We start from the raw sequence: 26,427 nt of genomic DNA on the forward strand, positions 1-26,427 counted from the left end.
GTATCATATGTGAAGGGAGTTCAACTGAGCGGATGAAAGGACCGTCTCTGGGAAAAATAATTGACAGGAATTAAAGTGAGAGATTAAGATTTCAGTCTCTCTAGCTGTGTTTAGAGCCAGAATCAGAACAATGGCAGAACTGAAGTGGGATTGAGAAGCAAAGAACCCGGGGAGAAAATAAAAGTGAGATTAGAAGGCACGTAGTGATTCAGTGTAAATTGTGGAACTTACATTTTTCTGTTCCATAGGCACCAGACACATTTTAGTCTCAACTATAACAGTTTAAAATATCATAAATATAGAGGTGCCTAGGTGGCTCAGTCAGTTAAGCCTCTGACTTCAGCTCAGGTCATGATCTTATGCTTCCTGAGTTCAAGCCCAGCCTCAGGCTCTGTACTGACAGCTCAGAGCCTGGAGTCTGCTTTGAATTTTGTGTCTGCCTCTCTTTCTGCCCCTCCCCTGCTTGTGCTCTCTCTCTCTCACTCTTTCTCTCTCAAAAAGAAGCATTAATTTCTTTAAAAAATAAAACACCACAAATACAAAAAAGAAATTCACAAATACTATTCCCTTTAATGTAGGGAGTATGGTAGATCTGAGCCTGCAGGTGAATCATTACTTTTGGTAAAATATGTAGAATATAACAGAAACAAATCCCTCATTGAAAAAGCCAAACAAGTTTAAAGATCAAAACATACAATATGAATGAATGTTTATTCACAACATGTAGAACATTCTTTGTGTTAACATATGTGCTCATGTACAAAACAATTACATCTACCTATTAGCATTTTCAATTAAATTATGATCTACGTTTTAATTGACTAGAAAAGCCAGAAGTCATTCAACTCCTGAAAAATGTGTTCTTATTAAAACTTAAACTGGAAAAAATATAATGCTTCACTGGTTTTATTTAGCCTTTGTATACCTAAAATTATTATCAGAGTTTATATATTTAATATTATGCTTTATAGATTATTTAAATAGGCAAATATTTCTTTTTAAGAAAAGCTTTCATCTCCACAAGGTAGAATATATTCCTTTAATTGTTAAGGTAGTTGTTTTGAATAAACTCGGGAATTGCTAACAAGGTATGCAAATCTTTACTTTAACTCCTTTATATTATGTCATTTTATAACAAAGAAGAAAAGGAATATCTTTAAACTATGATTTTAAAGACTATTATAGGAAAGCACATTATCTAATTGCCAGATAAAATAATTCAGCACTATGATACATTGCTTTGATAGATCTTAAACCAAGCAGCATTAGGGTTTACATTTTGAAACTTTATTCTTCAAAGCATCATAATTATTTTCAAACCTCATCAAATTGAGAAAATATGTTGTTTCTTTATATTTCTTTATTGTTAATTTAACACCTAAGAATTGTTTGCCTTGCTGTTATTTAGGCCACTATTCCTGTAAAACACAGATAATCCTCCAAATGATTTATATTGTTCTAAGATGCAGCTATAATTTTAGGTCTATTAAACTTGGATTATAAATATCAAACTGTGGTAAATCATTTACTGAGCTTGTTTAATACATAATTCCAGTTGGATTAAATAATTCTTCAACCTCAAGGGTAAAGAATTGGCAGATGTACTGGAAGATAGTTTTTTTAGAAAAGAAAGGGAAAGAGAATCCTTACTTCTATTGAAATTCAATTTATTTATTTTTTTTTTTTTTAATTTTTTTTTTTTTCAACGTTTATTTATTTTTGGGACAGAGAGAGACAGAGCATGAACGGGGGAGGGGCAGAGAGAGAGGGAGACACAGAATCGGAAACAGGCTCCAGGCTCTGAGCCATCAGCCCAGAGCCTGACGCGGGGCTCGAACTCAAGGACCGCGAGATCGTGACCTGGCTGAAGTCGGACGCTTAACCGACTGCGCCACCCAGGCGCCCCTGAAATTCAATTTATATCCTCATGCTTACTGCAGATTTCTGGCGAATGCTAGTTATCAAGAAGCCTAAGTATTTGTGCTTGGTATAGTGGTCACAGTACAGTTTTTGAGAGGACCAGGAGAAGTGCTGGGGTAAGGGAAAGGATGAAATGGGAAAACCCACTGCATTTCTGTTAGATGGAGAAATCATCCCCACAGCAGACAGAATTCTGAGAAATGCATATCCCCCCCCCTCAAATTATCTGCAGTGCAGTTAAAGAGTTATAGTTTTGTCTCTTCTTTCCAAACATGGATATTATAAGTAAAATTGGTGGGAAGAGTAAAGGGCAGGTATTAAATTATAATTGTTTGGTTTTGTTCCACCATACCATCTATAATTCTAAGTAATCAAAATCAACTAGTTCTCTAAAGTCACAAAGTATTACGGTACAAATCTGGTACTATTATTATTAATTTTTAAATCAAGGGCAATCTTCAAATCAAAGACAAAAAATAGTGTTTTGTACTCCAAGGGGAACAAAGACTGATGTGTCATATGAAATGAAATTAATGGTTTTAAAACATGATTCACAGCAGTAGAAACTTTGAATCTCCTAATATTTCTATTAGAAGGGAACCTCTGGCTATAGCATGCTTTTTTCTACTTTGTCTAGTTTAGAGAATATGCAATAATTATAACATACTGGATGCAAAATGATGTTAAGTATTTAGAAAACGTTTAATATGATTGGTACTGAAAACAGAATTTATTATTGCATTCCTGAGTTCTCAAACACCATCCTAATTTGTTGAGCTAAAACAAGTGAATGAAGTACTAGCATTTTAGTAGTAGGAACCTCCATGTGTTTATCTTCTCTTTTTAAAGAATAAGGTATTATACATCTTAACTCCAAATCATGTGGTGAAATCCTTGGGTGATTCTTTGATCTTTGACTTCATAAGCTGAGGAATGGACAAGAACTGGGAAAACTAGGAAAGGAATCTGTTCAAATCACTGGCTGGTTAATTCAGATGGGCCCTGTTTTCTATCTAAACTATTAAAGAAAACTATTCTCTCTTGTTCTTCTTCCCTGTCTTACCACATTTCCAGCAACAAAACAGGCAACATTTTGTGACCAGGAATATAGTAGTAGCCACACAGGCCAGCAGGAACCCAATCACATCCAACGAGTGGTACTGGACCCAGGTGAGGTCATGGGAGGTTGGCCGAAGGTGTTTGGCTCCTTTGTGGCGCATGACAAACTCGATCCAGAAGACTGCTCGATCCAAGGGCTTTGTAGGCTGATCATGGTGAATTCTTGATAACCTCATAGCGTTCTCTTTATAGCTAAAGATTGGATACATAGATAGCAATGTGAAAAAATTCATTAAGAACATGAGATACCTAAAATTATGTTTCTATCATTAAAAGGATATTACATAATTATATAAGAAATTGTCATAAATGATATCGAGTACAGAATGCCTATGACAATTTATTTCCTCTTGAGAGATTTCTAGATACGCTGGCCCTATAAGCAGAATTGTTTGTAGTTTAAGTAATAATTGGAAGTAAGGGAGAAAAGACTTGCTAATTGGAAATACCATTAAAAAGTTTAGAAATAGGAATGTAGAGGTACACCTGGTTGGCTCAGTGGGTTAAGCCTCTGGCTCCTGGTTTTGGCTCAGGTCATGATCTCACGGTTTGTGAGTTCAACCCTGAATGGGGCTCCTTGCTGACAGTGTGGAGCCTGCTTGGATTCTCTCTCCCTCCCTCTCTCTGCCCCTCCCCTATTCATGTGCAGTCACAAGCTATCTCTCACTCTCTCAAAATAAATGAAACTTAAAAAAAAAAAAAGAAATATAGAATATGTAGGTTGAGAATACAGACTTTTTTTTTTTTTTTAATTTTTTTTTTTTCAACGTTTATTTATTTTTGGGACAGAGAGAGACAGAGCATGAACGGGGGAGGGGCAGAGAGAGAGGGAGACACAGAATCGGAAACAGGCTCCAGGCTCTGAGCCATCAGCCCAGAGCCTGATGCGGGGCTCGAACTCACGGACCGCGAGATCGTGACCTGGCTGAAGTCGGACGCTTAACCGACTGCGCCACCCAGGCGCCCCGAGAATACAGACTTTTGATCTCATTTGCTAAGCAAGGTATTAGGAATGAGCTAGTGATAGGAAGCAGTATTGAGGGGCAGGCCAAGGATAAGGGGCCCCCTCTCCCCCTGCCTGAGTTTGAGCTGGAGTGTTAGTGGGATGATGCAAGCAAAATGAATCTGTGTTCCTTTTCTTCTTGGGATGTTATTTTCAGTTTGTTGTTGTTGTTGTCGTTGTTGTTGTTGTTCTGATGTGTTGCTAAAATTTGCTAAGTGGACTCTAGTTCTTTTCTGGAGCTGTTTTCTTTCCTGGAGGGCTCTATAAGGTTGACCTTTGCCAGGCAACAGACAGGCTAGGGTCTTCCATCTTGCTGTTTGGACCTCTCAATTGTATTGTATCTTCTTTCTCTTGTTTTAAGTTAGTATATACCAATATAGGATTTAAAAAATGTTTTAATGTTTATTTATTTTTGAGAGAGACAGAATGCGAATGTGGGAAGGGCAGAGAGAGAGGGAGCCACAGAATCTGAAGCAGGCTCCAGGCTCTGAGCTGTCAGCACAGAGCCGGACACAGGGCTCAAACTCACAAACTGTGAGATCATGACCTGCGCTGAAGTCAAGACGCTTAACTTACTGAGCTACCCAGGCACCCCAATATAGAATTTTTTTAATCAAAAAGTAGCATGATCCAATTTTTATAAAATTATTTCTTTTTCTTCCCTATTTATAGATTAGCAAAAGGAAATATCTGAAGTAATATTTCTCTACTGCTAGTTATATCTGCATCAGGAAAGTTATTTTTTATTTTTATTTCTCTATTTTTTGTTATATTGCCTAATTCTTTATACTGGTAATATTTGCAATTTTTAAGAAATAAACAATAAAATTGTTAGTAAAAAATAAAGATCTGCGTCTCTTCAACAATAACTTATTTTCTTTAAATAAACAGTATTTCTTTGAGGTTGTAATCTATTACCTATTAACAGTAGGTGAATCAAAAGGCCTACATAAAATTTGAGAAGTATAAAACAATTGAATCTGATATTAGTTATTTGCCGTTGATTACCTAAAAGTGTCAGCTTAGGGCACCTGGGTGACTCAGTCATTAAGCATCTGACTTCGGCTTAGGTCACGATCTCACGGTGAGTTTGAGTCCCACATCCGGTGAGCTCCAGCCCCACTTTCGGTGAACACGAGCCCTGTTTCAGGTGAGCCCTGCTTCTCTCTCTCTCTCTCTCTGTCTCTCTCTCACCCCCTCCTTTCTCTCCCTCTTTCCTTCCTGAGATTCTCTCTCTCCCTGCCCCCTGCTCACTTGCACCCTCTCTCTCCATCTCAAAAAAGTGTCAATTTAAAAATTGAATGAAACAATTTACTCCTTTTAAAACACCAGATGCTTCTCAGAAAAGAATATATTCTATACTCACGAAGGGTTGTTAATAACTGCCTTCAAAGCGTTAAGTAGATCGGAACTTGTCATTGTATGTAAGTCTACTTTAAGAGCTGCCCCTTTGGCTTTCATACGAACAATATTATCATACTGATCACCAAACATGGGAATTCCCACCATAGGGACCCCATGGTAAATAGCTTCATAGATCCCATTGGTTCCACAGTGAGTGATAAAAGCTCTGGTCTTGGGATGACCTAAGAGGAAAAAACATATCATTATTCAAAGTTGTGAGAGTTTCAGAAACAGAAAATCGTGACACCTATAAACCATTGATTCAATTAGGTAACATATACTTAAATTCAAGTTAGTTAACATGCCATGTAGTATTGGTTTCAGGAGTAGAATCCAGTTATTCATCACTTTCATATAAAACCCAGTGCTCATCCCACAAGCATCCTCCTTAATGCCCATCACTCATTTAGCCCCATCCCTCCTTCCCTCCCTCCCTCCAGCAACCCTCAGTTTGTTCCATTTTTTTATGGTTATTTATTTTTGAGAGAGAGAGAGAGAGAGAAAGAGAGAGCATGAGCTGGGGAGGGACAGAGAGAGAGGGAAACACAGGATCCGAAGAAGGCTCCAGGCTCCAAGCTGTCAGCACAGACCCCTACATGGGGCTTGAACTCACCAAGCGTGAGAACATGACCTGAGCCAAAGTCGGATGCTTAACTGACTGAACCACCTAGGCACCCATTCTATGTCTTTAAAAGTCTCTTATGATTTAGGCAGCATCTTCTACACAATTCTGTGCCATGAGACTATATATAAATTCCTATAAGATCTAAAGAAAGCAGCAATTCGTTATTCCAGGCTAAGCAGCAATTACTTACTCTAGCAAGTAAGTCATTTCACAAACCTCTAAGAAGGTCTGTGTGGACTTTAAATGATGGAGAGTAGTTGCCAGTTGGACAAATTGGGGTGAGGAATTAATAAAAAAAGGATGGAGGGATTTAAAAAATGAAATTCTTGTATGGATAAGGGAAGGAGTGGTGGGAGGTACAGGGTTTCAGTGGGAGAATGTTGGCATAACAGTCTAGGAAGATAAATTAGGGAAAGTTCATGAAGCACTCTGTTTAATAAAATGGGATTTTACATTTGATTTTATAGTAGTATAGAGACATTTATAATATTAGAGATGGTGAATAGGATTCTCACTTTTTTTTTTTTTTTCAAACAGAGGAGGAAAGAAGAGAGGTGGGAGTAAGTGGATATAGAGAACCAGGAGGCTGCTGCAGTATTTTATGCAAGAGTTAATGAGAGCCTGATCTAAAAGTGTGTTGACTCTGACTCTGAGGAGTCATAAATGGGAGAATTATATCTTGATTGTAATTTAGAGCTCGGGAAAGATTTGCTCCTTGACCAAACTCTAGTCAAATTTCTTTGAGCTCTCTTCTCAACTAGGCTCTGATTTTGGAGCTTCTGAATTTCTCTCTGCATTGCCCAATTTTAGCAAGAATCCTACTAAATCAGTTTAGCTAGACTCCCCCAGTTTGGTATCTGATCACCCATATTTATATCTGATTGGTTTCCTCATCCTTCACTTTCCCCAGGTGGTGTCTGATGACCCTGGTCTGTTTTCGGCAAGAATCTGCTTAGGTTGGTGTAGCCAGAATCCCTCCCTTGCCCTGATGTTTCCTCTTAGTATTTTTCTACCCAGTGACCCCCACTCTGCTCCTTGGCTATAAGATCCCCACTTTTTCTTACTGTATTCAGAGTTGAGTCCAGTCTCTCTGCTTCACTGCAAAAGTCCATGAACTAGTATCTATATTTATCATAATGGTCTTGAATAAAGTGTGCCTCACAGTTTTTAACAAGTATCATGAAGAATTTTTTCTTTAACAAGTTCCAGAAGAAATGCGAAGAAGAAATTAAAGAGTTTTTTGCTTGTTTTTAACACAAATTTGTTGGATTGATACGTTACTAAATTATCATTCAGAGGATCCCTCATTCAGCTCTGTTGAGTTTTGCTTCTCTTTGGTCTTACCAAGAAGATCATTCTGGGGAATCCATTCATATAGCCGGGTATTGGGTCCTAATGTGTCTGGTTTCTTTCCTGTGTATCTCCACAGAACCTGTTAAAATAAATACCTTTAATCTATTAGAAGATTTTCAGAAGCACATCCTTTCAAAATGAGACACTTACTGAGAATTAGCCTAGTTCAATGCCTCCCTGTAACAAATGAACAAAATAAGGCCTTAAATGATTAAGTAACGAATGTTTAAAGCACTGAAATGGCAACTATGTTTTCAAATGCTTGCAATAATCCTAATAGACTGTCATCATCAGGGCCATTCTCAGTAGGTGAAGAAACAAAAACAGACAATCTGTATATGGAATAACTACATATTGGTGTTATTAGGCCTTTGTGGTTAAGGGAATTTTTTTAAACAACGTTTCCAGAGGCAAAGGAGAAGGATGTTATTACATTCCCTTTAGGAATTTGTAAGTGTTTTGAACTTTTGTTATAAACTTGACAGTGACATACAAGCAAGTATTGTTGGGGTGCCTGGGTGGCTTAGTTGGTTAACCGTCTGACATCAGCTCAGGTCATGATCTCATGGTTCGTGAGACTGAGCCCCACGATGGGCTCTGTGCTGACACCTTGGAGCCTGGGGCCTTCTTCGGATCCTGTGCTTCCCTCTCTCTCTCTGCCCCTCCTCTGCTTGTGCTCTCTCTCTCTCAAAAATAAATAAATAAAACATTTTTTAAAAAAGAAGCAATGTCTTTTTTATTGTGGTCGAATATATGTAATGATATTTAGCATTTTAGTGTATTATAAGTATACAATACAGTGGAATTAATGTATTATAAGTATACAATACAGTGACATTCACAATATTGTAGAACCATTACTACTATTTTTAACTCAAATGTGTCTGTCCATCATCTCCAACATGAACTCTGTATCATTAAACAATTAACTGCCTATTCCTCCCACTTGGCAGACTTTGGTTACCTTTATTCTACTTTCTGTCTCTATGAATTTGACTGCTCTAGGTACCTCATCTAAGTGTAATCATACAGTATTTGTCTTTTTCTGACTGCCTTATTTCACTTAGCATTATGTCCTCAAGGTTCATTCATGTTATATCATATCAGAATTTCCTTCCTTTTTAAGGCTGAATAATACTCCATTGTGTGTATATGCCACATTTTGTTTATCCATTTATTTGGTGGTTGTGAATAATGCTGCTATGACCATTGGTGCACAAATATCTCGTTGAGTCCCTGATTTCATTTGTTTGGGTTTTTTTTTTTTTGGATATGTAGGTAGGATTGTAAACACTGGGTCATATGAGAGTTTTATGTTTAATTCTTTGAAAAACAAAACTGTTTTTTATAGCTACTACATTATTTTGCACTCCTACCAACAATGTGCAAGAGTTCCAATTTCTCCACATTCTAACACTTGTTATTTCCCAATTTTTAAATAATAGCTATACTCATGGATTTGAAGTGTTATATCTTTTGTGCTTTTGATTGCAATTTCCTTAATGATTAATGATGTTGAGCACCTTTTCATGTACTTATTGGCTATTGTATACATTCTTTGGAGAAATATATATTCAAGTCCTTTTCCATTTTTGAATTGGGTTTTTGTTGTTGAGTTTTAGGTGTCCTTTATGTATTGTGGACATTGATCCCTTATCAGATACATGATTTACAAAGCTTTTCTCCAAATCTGTATGTTGTGTTACTTTCTTGGTAGTATCTTTTGATGCACAAAAGTTCTTAATTTGATGAAGTCCATTTTTTTCTTTTGTTGCCTATGCTTCTGGTGTCATATCTGTGAAATCAAAGCCAAATCCAATGTGATGAAGTTTTCCTCCAATATTGTCTTCTATAAGTTTTATAGTTTTTCTTCTAAAGTTTAGGTTTCTGATCCATTTTGAGTTAGTTTTTGTATACGGTGTAAGATAGGGTTTTAACGTCATTCTTTGGCATGTAGATATCAGGATTTTACCAGCACTTTTTCAGAGACTCTCCTTTCCCTACTGGTCTTGTACCTTTGTTGAAAATCAACTGATCATATCTGTGAGGGTTAACTTTTATTCTGTCTTTCATGCCACTGGTTTATATGTCTCTTCTGCCAGTTCCACATTGTTTAATTTACTGTGGTTTTATAGCAAATTTCAAATTTCAGAGTTGAAAAATGGGAGTCCTCTAACCTTAGCCTTTTTCTTAGATTGTTTTGTCAATTTATGGCTCTTGCAGTTCCATATGAAATTGAGGATTGGATTTTCATTTGTACAAAAAAGTCTGTTAGAATTTTGATAGGCATTGCATTAAATCTGTACATTGCTTTCGATCATATTGACAACTTAACCATGTTAAGTTTTTCTATCCATGCACATGGTATGACTTTACTCATTTAGATATTCTCTGGTTTCTTGAAGAAACGATGTTTTGTTGTTTTCAACATACAAATATTTCACCTCCTTGGTTAGATTTATTCCTAAGTATTTGATTTGTTTGGTTGCTCTTGGGAATGGAATTGTTTTCTTAATTTTATGCTCAGATTGTTCAAATATGTGTGTAAAAACACAGCTGATTTTTGTGTATTGATTCCACAATTTTGTTGAGTTTGATTATTAGCTCTATTAGCTCTTTGTGGATTCTTGGGGATTTTCTATGTATAGGATGATGTCATCTGCAAATAAACATTATTTTACTCTTTTGTTCCAATTTGGATGCTTTTTCATTTCTTTTTCTAGTGTAATATGCCCAGACCATAACTTCTGGTACAATGCTAAATAGCAGCAATGAGATTAGGCATCCTTGTATTGTTCTTGATTTTAGGGAGAAAACTTTTAGTTTCTGCCATTAAGTGTGATGTTAGCTATGGGTTTTCCGAGTTTACTCTTTATCATATATTGAGGAATTTACCCTCTATTCCTAGATTTCTGAGATTTTTTTAATATGAAAGAATGTTGGATTTTATCAAATTCCATTTTTGGGTAAGTTGAAATAATCATGTGATTTTTTTTTTTTCCTTCATAAGTATTAATGTGATGTATTGCACTGATTAATTTACTTCGGCTGAACTACTCTGGCATTCCTGGGATAAATCCCATTTATGGTGAAACACCTTTCAATATTATAGTGGATATCATTTTTTTAAATAATTAATTTTTTTCTAGTGGATTTTATTTGCAAATATTTTATTGAGTATTTTTACATCTATATTTACAAGGGATCTTGGTCTGTAACTTTATTTTCTTTTACTGTCTTTATCTGGCTTTTGTATAAGGGCAGATTTGGCCTCAGAATCATTTAGGAAGTGATCCCTCCTCTTCAATTTTTTTGAAGAATTTGAAAAGCATTAGTTTATTTAATTATTTCTTAACTGTTTGGTAGTATTTACCAGTAAAGCTATATGTCCAGGACCTTTTGTCATTGAGAGGTTTTTGATTACCAATTCAATATTTTGAGTTGGTACAGGTTTGTTGAAATATTTGTTTCTTTTTTAAAGTAAATTGTGTTTTTCAAAGAATTTATCCATTTCTTTTAGGTTGTCTAATTAGTTGATATACAATTGTTCCTAATAAAGCTCTTATAATCCTTTTTATCTCTGTGAAGTCAGTAATCTGCCCAGGTTCATATTAATTATTTGCATCTTCTTTTTCTTTTTTTAATTCCTCTTTGCCAGCCTGGCTAGAAGTTTCAGAAATTTGTTGATATTTTCAAAGAACCAACTTTTGGTTTCATTGATTTTCTTTATTATTTTTCTATTCTGTCTTATTTCTGCTCTAATGTTATTTCATTCCTTCTGGTAACTTTGGGTTTAGTTAGCTTTCTTTTTAGGTGTTCTTTTTAGGTGGTTCTTTAAGGTGTAAAATTAGGTGTTGACTTTAGATCTTGCCTCTTTTTCAATGTAGACATTTATAGCTATAAACTTTCCTCTGAGCACTGCTTTCATTGCATCTCATAAATTTTGGTGTATTGTCTTCATTCATTTTCAAAGTATTTGTAATTACTCTTGGGATTTATTTTTTGGCTTATAAGTTGTAAAGTACAATAGGATATGTTAACTCTGCTCCTTCATAGCTACATCCCCCACTCTCTGTTCCTGATGACACAAGATACACATTTATACATTATGTTTATAAAAATAGATTAGATTAATAATGGCTATGCATTTTTAAAAAATCTTTGAGAAGGTTTTAAAAAGTAGAATACAATTAAATTTTTGAGAAGATTTTAAAAAGAGGAATACAGTGGCACAAAAACAGACACTCAGATCAATGGAACAGAATACAGAACCCAGAACTGGACCCACAAACGTATGGGCAACTAATCTTTGACAAAGTAGGAAAGAATGTACAATGGAATAAAGACAGTCTCTTCAGCAAATGGTGCTGGGAAAAACTGGACAGTGACATGCAAAAAAATGAACTTGGACTGCTTTCTTACACCATACAGAAATATAAACTCAAAATGGATGAAAGACCTAAATGTGACAGGAAGCCATCAAAATCCTCAAGAAGAAAGCAGGCAAAAACCTCTTTGACCTTGGCCGCGGCAACTTCTTACTCAACACATCGTCTCCCGAGGCAAGGGAAACAAAAGCAAAAATGAACTATTGGTACCTCATCAAAATAAAAAGCTTATGCACAGGGAAGGAAACAATCATCAAAACTAAAAGGCAACTGACCAGAATCAGAGAAGATATTTGCAAACGACATATCAGATAAAAAGTATCCAAAATAGTATCCAAAATCTATAAAGAACTAATCAAACTCAACACCCAAAAAACAAATAATCCAGTGAAGAAATGGGCAAAAGACATGAATAGACACTTCTCCAAAGAAGACATCCAGATGGCCAACAGACACATGAACAAATGCTCCACATCACTCATCATCAGGGAAATACAAATCAAAACCACAATGAGATACCACCTCACACCAGTCAGAATGGCTAACATTAATAACTCAGGCAACAACAGATGTTGGCAAGGATGCGGAGAAACAGGATCTCTTTTGCATTGTTGGTAGGAATGCAAACTGGTGCAGCCACTCTGGAAAACAGTGTGGAGGTTCCTCAAAAAACTAAAAATAGAACTACCCTATGACTCAGCAATTGCACTACTAGGCATTTATCCAAGGGATACAGGTGTGCTGTTTCAAAGGGACATATGCACCCCAATGTTCACAGCAGCACTATCAACAATAGCCAAAGTATGCAAAGAGCCCAAATGTCCATCAATGGATGAATGGATAAAGAAGAGGTGGTATATATATATATATATATATATATATATATATATATATACACAATGAAGCATTATTTGGCAATCAAAAAGAATGAAATATTGCCATCTGCAACTATGTGGGTGGAATTAGAGGGTATGGTGCTAAGCGAATTTAGTTGGTCAGAGAAAGACAAAAATCATATGACTTCACTCATATGAGGACTTTAAGAGACAAAACAGATGAACATAAGGGAAGGGAAGCAAAAATAATATAAAAACAGGGAGGGGGACAAAAGATAAGAGATTCTTAAATATGGAGATCAAACAAAGGGTTACTGGAGGGATTGTGGGAGGGGGGATGGGCTAAATGGGTAAGGGACTTTGAGGAATCTACTCCTGAAATCATTGTTGCACTATATGCTGACTAACTTGGATGTAAATTTAAAAAATGAATTAAATTTAAAAAAATAAATAAGAAAAAAAGTAGAAAGTCGAATACAATTACAACTACAATAATACTAGCTTTTGTAATTGCCTTAGTTTTTACCTTTGCTGCACATCTTTATTTTTTCATGATTTTGTGTTCCAGTCTAGTAGCCTTTCATTTCCACCATAAAGACCTTTCATTTCTTGCAGGGGAGGTCTAGTGGTAATGATCTCCCTTGCTTTTGTTTATTTGTTAATGTTTTAATTTCTGACCTCATATATGAAAGAAATGTGCCTGAAATGAAATTCTCAGTTGGCAATTTTTTCTTTCAGCACTTTGAATATATCAACCCATTACCTTTTGGCCTCAAGGTTTCTGTTGAGAAATCGTCTAGTCACCTTTTATGTGTTGAGTTGCTTCCCAAGATTCTCTCATTGTCTTTGTCTTTCAACAACTTGATTATGTATCTTAGTGTGGATCCCTTTGAGTTTATTCTACTTTAAATTCATTAAGCTTCTGGGATTCTTAGATTTGTGTCTTTCATTGAATTTGGGACCTTTTAAGCCATTATTTCCTCAAATTATTTTTGCCCATTACTCTCAGGTACTCTCAGAGTGTGTTTGTTCTTCCACTTTATACTATCCCATAAGTCCTTTAGGCTTTGTTCACTTTTGTTTTTCTTTTTGTCCTTTTGTCTTGATAATTTCAATTATTCTTTCTTCAAGTTTGTTGATTCTTCTGCTGGCTCATATCTGATTTTGAATCCCTGAAGTGAATTTTTTATTTCAGTTATTGTAATTTTTAGCTGTAGAATTTCTTTTTGGTCATTCTTATGATATCCTTCTCTTTACTGATATTCTTATTTTGTTCCTACATCATTTTCTTCTCTTTATCAGGGTCTTCCTTTAACTATTTGAGCATCTTTAGGGCAATTGTTTTCTTTATCTAGTACTTCCAACAGCTAGGCTTCTTCAGGAATGGTTTCTCTCAGGGTGCCTGAGTGGCTCAGTTGGTTAAACATCTGATTGGGCTCAGGTCATGTTCTCACGGTTCATAGGTTTGAGCTCTGTGTTGGGCTCCACAGTGCTGGTGTGGAGACTGCTTAGGATTCTCTCTCTCTCTCTCTGTCTCAAAATAAGTAAATAAACTTAAAAAAAAAGGAACGGTTTCTCTCAATATATTTTGGTCCTTCAGATAGGCCATAGTTTTACATACCTTTGTATGCCTTGTCACTTTTTTTGTTGATGAGAACTGGACAAACGATTTTTGTAATCAATATAATAACTCTGGAAATCAGACTTTTTTAGGCAATTTTTTTTTTAATTTTAGAGAGAGAGCATACAGGCAGGGTATTGGGCAGAGGGGGAGAGAGGGAGAGGAAGAGAGAGAGAGAGAGAGAGAGAGAGAGAGAGAGAGAGAATCTTAAACAGGCTCCATGTTCAGCATGGAGCACAATGCAGGGCTTGATTCCATGACCTTGGAACACGACCTGACCTGAAATCAAGAGTGGGATGCTCAACCAACTGAACCACCCAGTGCCCCTGGAAATAGGATTCTCTCTTTCCTTAGGGTTTGAGGCTTATTTATTTTCATTATTGAAAAGTGTCTCTTTGCTAGGAATCAGACTGAGGTGAATGCTTTAGATCTTCTATATCTAAAGCATTTTTTTTGAACCTGTATCTTTCCCTTGACATGGATATTGCTTTCTAAATTCCATTGTATGTCAGGTTGTTTTGAATGGCCTCATTCCTTAATGTCTGGCTCACAGGCAGAGAAAAGAGGGAAAAAGAAAAAAAAAACAAAAAACAACAGTGCTGCTTCAACTAATGGGTGTTGAAATAATTATGACCAACTTTTGTTTCTACATATCAGTGGATGGAAGGCAGTAGTTAGCAATCAGAATGCAGAATCATAATATTTAGAGGATAAGATCCTTTTTGTTCATCTTGGCTCCACCAAATCACACAGTAATACAGGCAGGTTAGCTGCCATGAGGCTGGGTGATACAGGATCTGAAGCTCCTGCAATCCTGCAATGCCAAAATTAACTACAATTGACCAAAATTAATTACAATTGATCAGCCAATATTTCTCCGCAAATTGCAAGTGCTCAGATAGACTGCAGAGTTCTAATACAGTTACTTCAGAGTTTTTGCTAGTATAATTGCTGTTTAGGTGCTTCCTTGGTGCTTCCTACTTTACCTTGATGTCACCTCTAAACATATTTCAATACAATTAAAAATTTAATACTTTTATGAAGATTTTTAAAAATTAAATATTTAAATGGGTACTGCTTCCACAAACAATTTTCCAAAGGAATTTAGTTATGAATTTAAGCACTGTCATGATTGTTTGGAACTTAAAAATACATGTAATTGTCTATTTTGACTAAAGCTAGAAAACAAAAAAATATCCCTGGTAGTTTAAGAACATTATTAAGTTATAACCTAGAATGTTATTAACTTAAAAGTCAGATTTTGCTAGGAACATCATAGAGTGAACTGCACAAATTTTTTACTGTATTACTAAAATTTTTAACTGTTTAAGAGAATCCTTATTTAGGAGTATTCTAGGAAGCTAAGCTGTCAGTTCCAGGCTAAACCAGGACCTGGTTCAAAACCATCAATTAAAAGTCCCAATTATATATAGTCCCAATTATGTCCCAATTATGAATTAAGTTCATATTTTTAAAATATCTTTTCCTTTACTATCATATTCATTATAACTGGCATGTGTGCCTCAGACTTAAAAATAAACAAGAACAAAATAAGATTAGATTACATAGAAGCCTTAAATCCTAGACATAGAGCCAACAGATTGCTTCAGATTAGTGAATGATTTATTTTATCCTATTAGTAAAAATAAAAATACTACAATATGTGTTCCTGATAGTAATGCCAAGTTTAAAGCAAGATAATAATCAAATGTTTTTAGTGGCCCTCTCTAGCATTTAATACTTTTTCCTCAAAGTTCAGTTAAATTGATATTAACAATACTAATAGCTTTTCTTAACATTCGTTAAGTAGATTTTTAAGGAGAACTTCATGGATCTTAAAATGGCTGCCCCTCAAAAAAAGATAAGATTATCCAACCTTCTGTGGAATCTGGGCAAGGGCTGATGCAATTAGATTAGACTTTTCTTCTGTCAGGTTTTTGATCATTGAACCCAGAGTAAATACCACAACTCCATCCTTTCCAGAGCTTTGGACAAACTCTTCTAACTCCTGTAAAGAAAACAGTCTTTGTAATAATGAAAATTTAGAGCTTACAAGAACAAGAAAGCCATGTAACTTTAGCACTGTGTTTGAAGTATTGAACAGTTCTGTCTTTCCATGTTAACCATTTTGGAGTATGAAGTATGATCACTGGTTATCAGGCAAATAAAAATAATTTACTTTGGAGGTTCCCTTCCAATGTGTTCTAAACACTTTTGAGGTATGTTTGTGTGTGCCTGTGTTTACAAATTATTGACTAGGTGTTATCTCCTGCCATGTGCTGAGGTCTTTGGATGCATTATTTAACTTAGATATATGGTGAACTTAAGAGATACGTATACATTTCCACATGGGAGAGCTGTTTCAGAGAGGTTAAGTAATTTGTCCAACGCTACACAGCAGTAGCCGGCAGAACCAAATTTCTATGTGAAGCTTGTTGACTGTACAGCCAGTGACCATACTTAGTACTCTCTACTGCCTCTAACATCCTCTCCATAATGCCCCAAATGTGGCATTTGATTACTGCTTTAAGTTAAATTCTTCTGGTACTTCACTTTATATTTAGCCTTGGATGCTAAGAAGATTATCATGAACTTTTATGTTCATTCACAGCCAGAATAATGATATGCTAATGGCATACTTACTTTTTTTCTGTTTCTAAATTTAAATTTTCTTTTGATTACATTTGTGCTTTATATAAGCTTCCAGTACCACATTTAGAAATCAGGTAGCCATACAACTTATCAGATAAGTAACACAGAAATACCTATAATACCTGTAAGTGACAATAATATTATGGAAATATATGGCTTTGCATTAAAGAAAAAAATGGCATATTTAATCATGTTGAAGTCAAAAGCAATCTTTTTATCCCATTTTTAAGTACTAAATAAACTAAGCCAATCAAGTAAGACAAGAAAAAAAAAAATGTATGATGATTGAAAGGGGAAGACAGGAAAGAGATTCATTTTAAGGAATTGGATCACATGATTATGGAGGCCGACAGGTCCAAAATCTGCAGGATAGGCTATCAGTCTGGAGACTCAGAGAAAAGCCAATACTGTCTTTCAGGTCTGAAGGCTGTCTGCTGTCAGAATTCTTTTTTGCTTCAGAATGGTCAGACTTTTGTTTCATTCAAGCCTTCAGAGGTTCACCAACATAATGGAGAGCAATTTGCTTTACTCAAAATCCACCTATTTAAATGTTAATTTTATCCAAAAATTACCTTGCAGAAACACCCAGAATAATATTTGACAAAATATTTAAGTATTTGGCCCAGGCAAGCTGACACATAAAACTAACTATCACACTGTGATGATAGATGGATTGACTTAATATGTAAACCCAACAGTCTCTTTAATTTTCGATTACAGCAAAATCTTCCTGAGAAATCGGCAAATATTTTATAATGTATGTAGAAGAATATCTTTCATAAATAATTAATGAACTTTGGAAAATAAAAGGAAATACTTGGGAGTACCTCAGATAATAATATGTAATATGTAACATGAAATATGTAAAATGATTGTTCTGATCTCCTAGTAGATGATGTGAACAATAGAACAAAAGTAGTAAGACCAGAAAAAGAACTGAGTATATGAAAGCCTGCCATGGGATAAGAGTGATGTCGGAAGTTAGTGAGACAATCAGTGAGGAAAAAAATCACACTGAGTAGATTATTAGGAGTGGTGTAATAATATACAAATTATTGAGACAAAAAAGGGAAGTGAATATTTATCTCCTACATATATTTATATGATATTGTAATAATAATTTAAAATCTAAATAAGCCTGTTCAAGCCTTTAACTGACTGGATCACCCACATGATGGAGATCCACCTATTTGTTAATTCTTTAATATGCAAGCATTTTCACAAAATTTCATTCCCTGGATAATTTAGGTGTTTAGTTTTGGTATTAGAATATTGCAGGATTTTCAGTAATATCCCTAATTATAAAAAGCAGATTAAGGACACTAAATGTATGATACCTACAAATAGAAGAGTCTATGTGAATGTACAAAGCAACCCATAATGAGGATGAAAAGTGAAATAATCATGAGGTTTGAGGCTCTAACAGAAAGAAACATGATGACAAAATCTGATAAAACTTGATTCTTTCCACAAATAATAACCACATTTGTGTGCTGTTTTTGAGTTAGTGTTTGTACACTTTTGTAGTGTCCCTGGGGTCCTACTATGCTCTGGTGGGAAGAGATAGGGGAAATAAGATTGCATTGGAGAAACATATATTATTGGTGAAATAAATAATTATGTAAATACACACAAACATAGATTATGTAAACACATATGGTATGTTATGGTATCAGTAATAAGGCAATAGGAGGGTTCTGAATAGTACTGAATTATTAAGATATAGCAAATACGCCTATAAGTAAATCTTACACTATCCTCACAGTTTTTTCTTTGTCTTTAGAATTGAATCTATACAGCGCATGGATATTTTACCAAAAACTATGAAATAACATAAAGAAGGCTCAGAATATTTAAGTGATATCTTATTTTTTAATGTTTGTTTATTTTGAGAGAGCAAGTAGGGGAGGGACGGAGAGAAAGGAAGAAAGAAAATCCCAAGCAGATTCCATAAGGTCAGCACAGAGCCCAAAATGGACCTTGATCTCATAAACTGTGAGATCATGACCTGAGATAAAATCAATAGTTGGAGCTTAATAGGCTGAGCCACCCAGATGCCCCTAAGTGATTACTTTCTAAGCAAAAGCAATAGTTTAGAATAATATAGAATGGATTTCCAATATTATTTAAGTTGTCAAAATATTAATTTATATAATAAAATAAAGTAAAACTTCCTGTTACATGGTTTAAAAATTCCCAAATATTCTCAGTCTCTTCGATGAGTATTCCACATACTTTCTGATCTTACTGAAAATTGGATTTTGCCCTATAATCCTTTCAGTATACTCTATTCATTCTACCATACTTATATCAGTCAGGGTCCAGATAGACACTTGATCTGTGTTCTCCTCTCTTCTGACTGTATTTCCAACTGTTTCCTTTACTATGCCTTAAAAAAGTATCTTCATCTTTATGTTTTTAATCTGTGCTATCAATAACCCATGATTCCTAATGCCAATTGTCAATCTTTTAGGAACAGCCCCCGTTCACAGAGGCATCTAGTTCATAGTCTTATGCTCCACCGCAACTTCTGTTTTTACTCTGGGTAACTTAATGTTCACGATAAGCACCCAATATGAAATCATGTTTTTTTTTATCCCTTGACATCCCTAATCTAAGACCATTGCTTATTTAAAAGGCAAAACCATGGAGGCAGTAAAAAAGTGGTGATCCCAGGGATTTAGGGATAGGGATAGATGAATAAGTGGAGAATAGGAGATTTTTAGGGCAGTGAAACTGTTCCGTATGATACTATAAGGGCCGATACATGACATTATACATGTATCAAAACCTATAATATATATAACATAAAGAGTTAACTTTAAGTTATGGAAATTGGTTGATATTGATTGTAACAACTGTGCCCCACTAGTGTGGGATATTTATGGTGGAAGAAGCTGTGTGTAGGAAAGAGGCAGGAAAGGGTGGGAATTCTCTATATTTGCTGCTAAATTTTGCTGTGAATGTAAACGGCTCTAAAAACAGTGTATTAAAATTAAAAGAAGAAAAACACAAATACTGCCTATCCCCTGAGATTAAGACACTGTATTCAACAGCTGCTTACTTAACATCGCATTGGTACCTCAAATTTAGCATGCCCAAATATGAACACATTATTTTCCCTCACAGCTGCTCCCCTTTAATTCTTCACTTTAGTAAATGCCACTATTCTCTGCTAAATTGCCTGTAAGAAACCAACAAAGACATATACACAGAAACAACAAGCCAAGGATTCATTCTCAAACTCTCTCCCTTAATCCCCACCTCCAGCCAATCACCAAATCATAATGATTTTTTTTTGTAAGTACTTCTTAAATCTCTCTACTTCTACTTAAAAATTACTATCATATTATAGTTTGGATCTCTATAATCTCTTGCAGGAATTATTGCAACTGTATCTCAGCTCATTTCCCTGTGTTAAATCTTGCTTCATTCCAAACAATTCAATAGTCAATGTTTATGAAAAGGTAAGCTGTATCACATTGCTGTTTAAAAATTATACACTGACCTTTCATTGATCTTAAATTTGAAGAATACTTAGTATTGCCCATTTGTTGTTTTTTTGTGTTGTTTTTTTTTTTTTTTAATAAACTGTCTCCTGATAACCTTTTCAGTCTAATTTCTCTTCTTTGTTAAAACCAAACAGTTCATCATTGTTGAACTTTTGCCAGGTTTTTTGGATGGGCCATTATATCTCTATTTGAAATATTCTCAAAGTATTATAATTTCCCCACTATTATCCATTTCTAAGACTAGGTTATGCTAAATAACATGCAGCTCCAAAATCTCAGTGGCCTAAGACAACAATTTATTTTTTCTTATGTTGTATCCTTATCTATTGAGCTGCAGCTGGTTTATCCATTCTTTAATCGGGAACTCAGGTTGATATATTATCTAGAACACTACCTGTAGCTACTATCTGTAGCCCTTTGACATAACAAAGGAAAAGAGAACTCTGTAGTAACCAGATCTGACAATTAAATAGTGGGCCTAGAAGGGATACATACCACTTTAGCTCAGTCTCATTGTGCAGAGTACTCCATGGTTCCACTATACTCAGGGGCTAGGAATCTCATCCTTAGCAAATATGTGGCATAGCTGATGAACAACATCACTAGTGGTTGCCATGATAATGTTATAAGATACCTATGGTAGTATAATAGTCTAAGAAAATAATGTCCATTAATTGCTGTGTCTATGTTTTCAGCTTAGAGATTAAACATTATAAATAATAAACTAGAAATAATTCCAGGAGATAAAAAGTTAAACAATCAAAAATAAACACACTTATTTACCTTCGGTAGGGGCTTTGCAGGTTTGCAGTGCAGTCCTCCAACAAATTCAATGTTAGGTAAATAAGGGTAAGGAAATTCAATATCCCAGTACGTTCGAATCAACCACATTTCAGCTTTCCCCATAATCTCACATAATGTGGCAGGTTTTCCTGAATAAAAACGAAGGATAATGGAAAACAAACTGGTATATTAAATAGGAAATGTTTGACCATCTAATTTTCTAAGAAAAATCTTTAAAGAACCAATATTGGGCCCATGCAAACCATACAAAATCAATTCACCTTTTCCCCCTGAAAACACATAATAGTGAGATTTTGAATAACCAAGCAAGGATTTAAGTCTAGAACAAGACCAAAAGCCTGCTGCTTTCTCCTGCCAACGGAGTCTGTCTCTTCAGCTAAGCCTGAGCCCTACTTCATGCTCAGAATTGGCAAATACTCTCAGCAAAGGGTAAGAAACAAGCAGTGATCCTTGGCTCATTGTAGTAGGGTCTCTGACTCTTCTGGAATTACAATTTATCTCATTCTTGTTGCTCCAAAAGCCTTTTGATTTCTTTAAAAACTTACCTTTGAAATTCATCTGTCTTCTCGTGTTTTCGAGTGTGCTGTAAACACCTAATCACACCCAGCCAGGAATAGAAATCTTTCAATACATTTTTGAAAAGTCTTATCTCCTTTGCTATGCAAAATTAAAGTTCCTGTTTCACAAGAGTTTGTCCTCTTTGGTGCCAAAATATTAGCTATTCTGACATATTTAGTTGACTGACAGCAACAAAGGAGTACCTTTCAACTGATGTGGCAACCAATTGAACATTAACAGAATAAACACTCAAATTAGTGGCTGAATTAAATGATTTTCCTTATTTAGGAGCCAGAGCTTTATTTCTGAATTCTAGTCAGTTACTATGGTATAAGGAAACTTACCCAGAGGTTTTGTGTCCTTTTGAAATATATATTCAGTATTGCTGATACGAGGAAATTGTAACTATATAGTTTTCCACCATAAAGCCTTTTAAATATTCTCCTTGATAATTCTAAATATGCTAAAATTTTGATCAGAAAATATGAGGGATTTTGAATTGACCAGGACAATCTATCTGTATAGGCAATCACAAACAAATCTCAGTAATTTATGGGTTTGATTCTGGTAATGGCAATGGTATTGAAAATCCAACTTCAGGGCCGCCTGGGTGGCTCAGTCGGTTAAGCGGCCGACTTCAGCTCAGGTCATGATCTCGCGGTCCGTGAGTTTGAGCCCTGCGTCAGGCTCTGTGCTGACAGCTCAGAGCCTGGAGCCTGTTTCAGATTCTGTGTCTCCCTCTCTCTGACCCTCCCCCGTTCATGCTCTGTCTCTCTCTGTCTCAAAAATAAATAAATGTTAAAAAGAAAAAAAATTTAAAAAAAAAAAAAAAGAAAGAAAGAAAATCCAACTTCATACTCAATACATACTCCATTTTAGTGACTTCCTGGTGTCAGCCACGGATGTAATCTTCTCTTTGTGTAATGCTTCACTCGCCCCACCTTTTTTATAACAGTTTTGCAATTTATATGCCATACAATACTTCCTTCTAAAATACACAGTTCGGTAGTTTTTAGTATATTCATAAAGTTATGCAGCCATCACCATTATTTAATTTTAGAATATTTTCATTAGCCCCTCTAAAAAACCCTGTATCCATTGGCAGTCATTCTGTTTCCCCTTCTTCGCAGCCTCTGACAACCACTACTCTACTTTCAGTCTGTATTGGTCTGTTCCAGAATAATCTCACTCATTTCATATAAATAAATCACAAATGGTCTTTTGTGCTCCCATTTTTCACTTAGCATAATGTTTTCAAGGTTCATCCATGTTGTAGTCTATATCAGTTCATTACTTCTTATCGCTTAATAAGATTTCTTTATATGGATATGCTTCATTTTCTATATCCATTTACCAGTTGATGATCATTTAGGTTGTTTTCATTTTGGGCTACTATGAATAATGCTGCTATGAACATTCATGTATATGTTTGTGTGGGCATATGTTTTTATTTATTGTGGATACACAGCTAAGAGTAGAACTGCTGGGTCATAATGGTTGATTCACTTCCTCCTAACAAGATAGTATCTTTTTGCTGTTGAATCTCCATTCCTGAGATATTAATTTAGGACACTTAATGCAATTTATTGAAATGAAGTCAATATAGTACAAGGGAAGTAAAAATAATTGATTTGGATAAAGAGATTTTTAGAAACCATTGTCTCAAATTTGGAAGTCAAAAGAAACCACAGCATGCCTTTTTGATGTCATACTGAGACACTGTTAAACAATAAATGATGGAAGAATTATTTAATTCTTTAGAAGAATGTGCCTATATTTCACTTTTTTATTACTGATTCACTATTTACTTTTGAGTCCACATATAGTTAGGTTAAATGTTAGCTTGCATATTTCTGTCTGGTAGAAAATATCATCCCCCAAATTATGATTTTATTGCTCTATATGACATTAAGCAGTTTTGTATCTAACTTTAGTAGTATTACCCTAACATTACTTTTTCCCCCCAGTTGTTTACAAGTAGCTCCTCAAAATATATTTGAACCACACTTGCATTCTTAACTGGTTTCCTCCTCAATGATTGAATATATATATACATATATATATATATGTATATATATATGTATATATATATGTGTGTGTATGTATATATATGCATACATATACATATATATTTATGATTCATTTAATGATTGTATAAGAATTATGGGTTGTATTTTTTCAAAAATAATTCAAAAAATACTTGGAATACATTACATAATGAAGATCCTAAATTCTGAATAACCCTAAATAAAAAATAACTTTATTCTACTAAAGTAATAGAATTTTTAAACTTCTGAGTCAAAGAAATGTTTTCCGTCTACCTATCAAGCCTTCACATTCTTCTTTCTCAGATTATTGATATATTCCCAAAAAGAATATTTTAGGGTGCCAAGAGCTAAGAATCAGAGACAAAGTCATGTTCCATCAATGATGGTTCACTATAAAAGAGGTTCCAAAACTTCATGTTAAGTTTCTGGAACCAGAAATAAACAGACAACTTAGATCCAGCAACAGATCACTCACCGCTTTATTCATGACTCAGAAAATGTCTCCAAGATGAGATGCTGTTACCTTTGCTCAGTTTTGCCTTTTGCTGTTTGGCCCCTGACCATGGGTAAATGATGGGCATAGCAGTTTCTGTCCACATGTTTTAAGGGCCAAATCTAGAAGAAATAAGCACCTGCTTCCATCCACAGAAGGCCCAGAAAAAGTCACAGTGCTGTGTGTTAGATCTTATACTGTCCTGAACTAATCACTGGCATATATCTTGGGCAGCATACTTCATCAGCAAAGGCAAATGCTGTTTGATATCGATTATACGCAGAATCTAGAAAAATCAAACTCATGATAAGAGAGATCCGATTCGTAGTTGCCAGAGGCAGAGTGTAGAGTGGACAAATGGGACGAAGGTTGTCAAAAGATGTCCATTTCCAGTTATAAGATAATAAATAGTGGGGAATATAGTGTACAACATAATCATTATAGCTAAGAATACTATTTTGTTTATTTGCAAGTTTCTAAGAGAGTAGATCTTAAAAGTTCTCACCATAAGGAAAACAATTATAAGTATGTGAGGTAATGGGTGCAAACTTATTATGGTAATCATTTCACAGTAATACATCTCTCAAATCATTGCGATGAGTATCTTATAAAATGTTATACCTCAACTGTATCTCAGTAAAAGTGCAAAAATTCATAACAAGAAAAGAGTTTTGGTTATCACCTATTACTCATGATCTTATTGGAGCAGTCAGTCAATGGAATACGCAGCACACACACATACACACACACACACACACACACACACACACACACACTCACAAAATCACACAAAAACAAAAAACAACCCTCCAAAACAAACCAAAAAGTGAGATCAACTTCTGAAAGAAAAAAAATGACTGTCATTACTTACTGACTTTTTATGAATTGTCAGTCTAATCTAAATCTAACTTAAATACTAGTAGAGTTGCTAAGGGATCATATTTAGGTTGCTGAATTCAAGAGTGAAATACAAAAGCACCAACGGATCTCCTTTATCTTTATAACTATAAAAAAGAGATATTAATGGTAACTAGACTATAAAAATAATGCTAGAAATAAGAGTTTTAGCAAAGAATGATAAAATATTAGATTGTTATAAAAAAGATCTGAATAAAAATTTGTTTTGAAAAACTTTAGATGTTCAGGAGGTCAGTTTTCCCCTGATTGATCTCTGAATTCAGTGTAAACTTAACTCAGCAAACACATAGAATGCTTCATAAACTTTCCGTAAAGTTCATTTGAGAGGAAAGATGCAGAAGGCTATCTACAAACATTTTATAATAAAAAAACATAGTAGGAATTTATACTCTTAAGCTCCAGAGATATAACTGAGGAATCTTATGTGGGAGTTTTTTTCCTGACATTATTTTGTTCTGGCATTGAGAAGAATGAATAGAGAGAAACCTAAAAGCAAAGTGAAACTAATATGTATAATGTGAAAATGTCTCCCATCACAAGGAAGTGTGATTCAACGGTAATAGTTGATAAGTTATTTGGCCATGTTAAAATTTACACTTAAGGTATTAATATTCTAAATCTTTAGGGTTACATAGAAAAACTTCATACATAGGGAGGGTAAGTGATTATTTTGTTATTGTTAAGATGCCAGTAGTAATGCCCAGGGACCAAGTTGTTGAGAAGAGTGATTTTGCTTTTAAAATATACTTTAAAGAGAAAGACAGGGATGTAAGATGTCCAAAATATGCAGACTTGTAAATTGGAAGACTAGGCAAGCATAAAATAATAATGAAGATACTTTCTATTCTTATAGCTTTTTTTTTTATGTTTATTTATTTTTGAGAGAGAGAGAGAATGAGTGCACAAGCTGGGAAGGGGCAGAGGCAGAGGGAGACACAGAATCCAAAGCAGGCTCCACACAGAATCCGAAGTAGGCTCCAGGCTCCTAGCTGTCAGGACAGAGCCCAACACGGGGCTCAAACCCACAAACTGCGAGATCATGACCTGAGCCAAAGTCGGTGCTCGCTCAACTGACTGAGCCACTCAGGCGCCCCTATTTATATAGCTCTTTGTAATGTAAAACAAGACAAGCCGTAACAGCAACAACTTCCTAACCTTTTGGAAAAAAGAATT

The 26,427-nt window shown here is 35.0% G+C and overlaps 1 protein-coding gene across 5 annotated transcripts in view; it reads right to left on the reverse strand.

Moving 5' to 3' along the window:
* Positions 1-2,603: 2,603 nt before the first annotated feature.
* LOC123595905 (UDP-glucuronosyltransferase 2A1-like) overlaps positions 2,604-26,427 on the reverse strand; it is a 50,261-nt gene continuing 26,437 nt past the window's right edge. For 4 of the 5 annotated variants that reach the window (XM_045473848.1, XM_045473844.1, XM_045473847.1 and 1 more), the window contains 5 exons: positions 21,217-21,365; positions 16,146-16,277; positions 7,416-7,503; positions 5,409-5,628; positions 2,604-3,231 (listed from right to left, as the gene is read on the reverse strand). In XM_045473848.1, the coding sequence (XP_045329804.1) occupies positions 2,952-3,231; positions 5,409-5,628; positions 7,416-7,503; positions 16,146-16,277; positions 21,217-21,339 (843 nt within the window). In that variant the 5' untranslated portion in view covers positions 21,340-21,365 and the 3' untranslated portion in view covers positions 2,604-2,951. The remainder of the gene's footprint in view (positions 3,232-5,408; positions 5,629-7,415; positions 7,504-16,145; positions 16,278-21,216; positions 21,366-26,427) is intronic. The other variant, XM_045473845.1, reaches the window with a different exon arrangement.

Source organism: Leopardus geoffroyi, chromosome B1 (assembly GCF_018350155.1).
Source record: "Leopardus geoffroyi isolate Oge1 chromosome B1, O.geoffroyi_Oge1_pat1.0, whole genome shotgun sequence".
NCBI classification, from domain to species: domain Eukaryota; kingdom Metazoa; phylum Chordata; class Mammalia; order Carnivora; family Felidae; genus Leopardus; species Leopardus geoffroyi.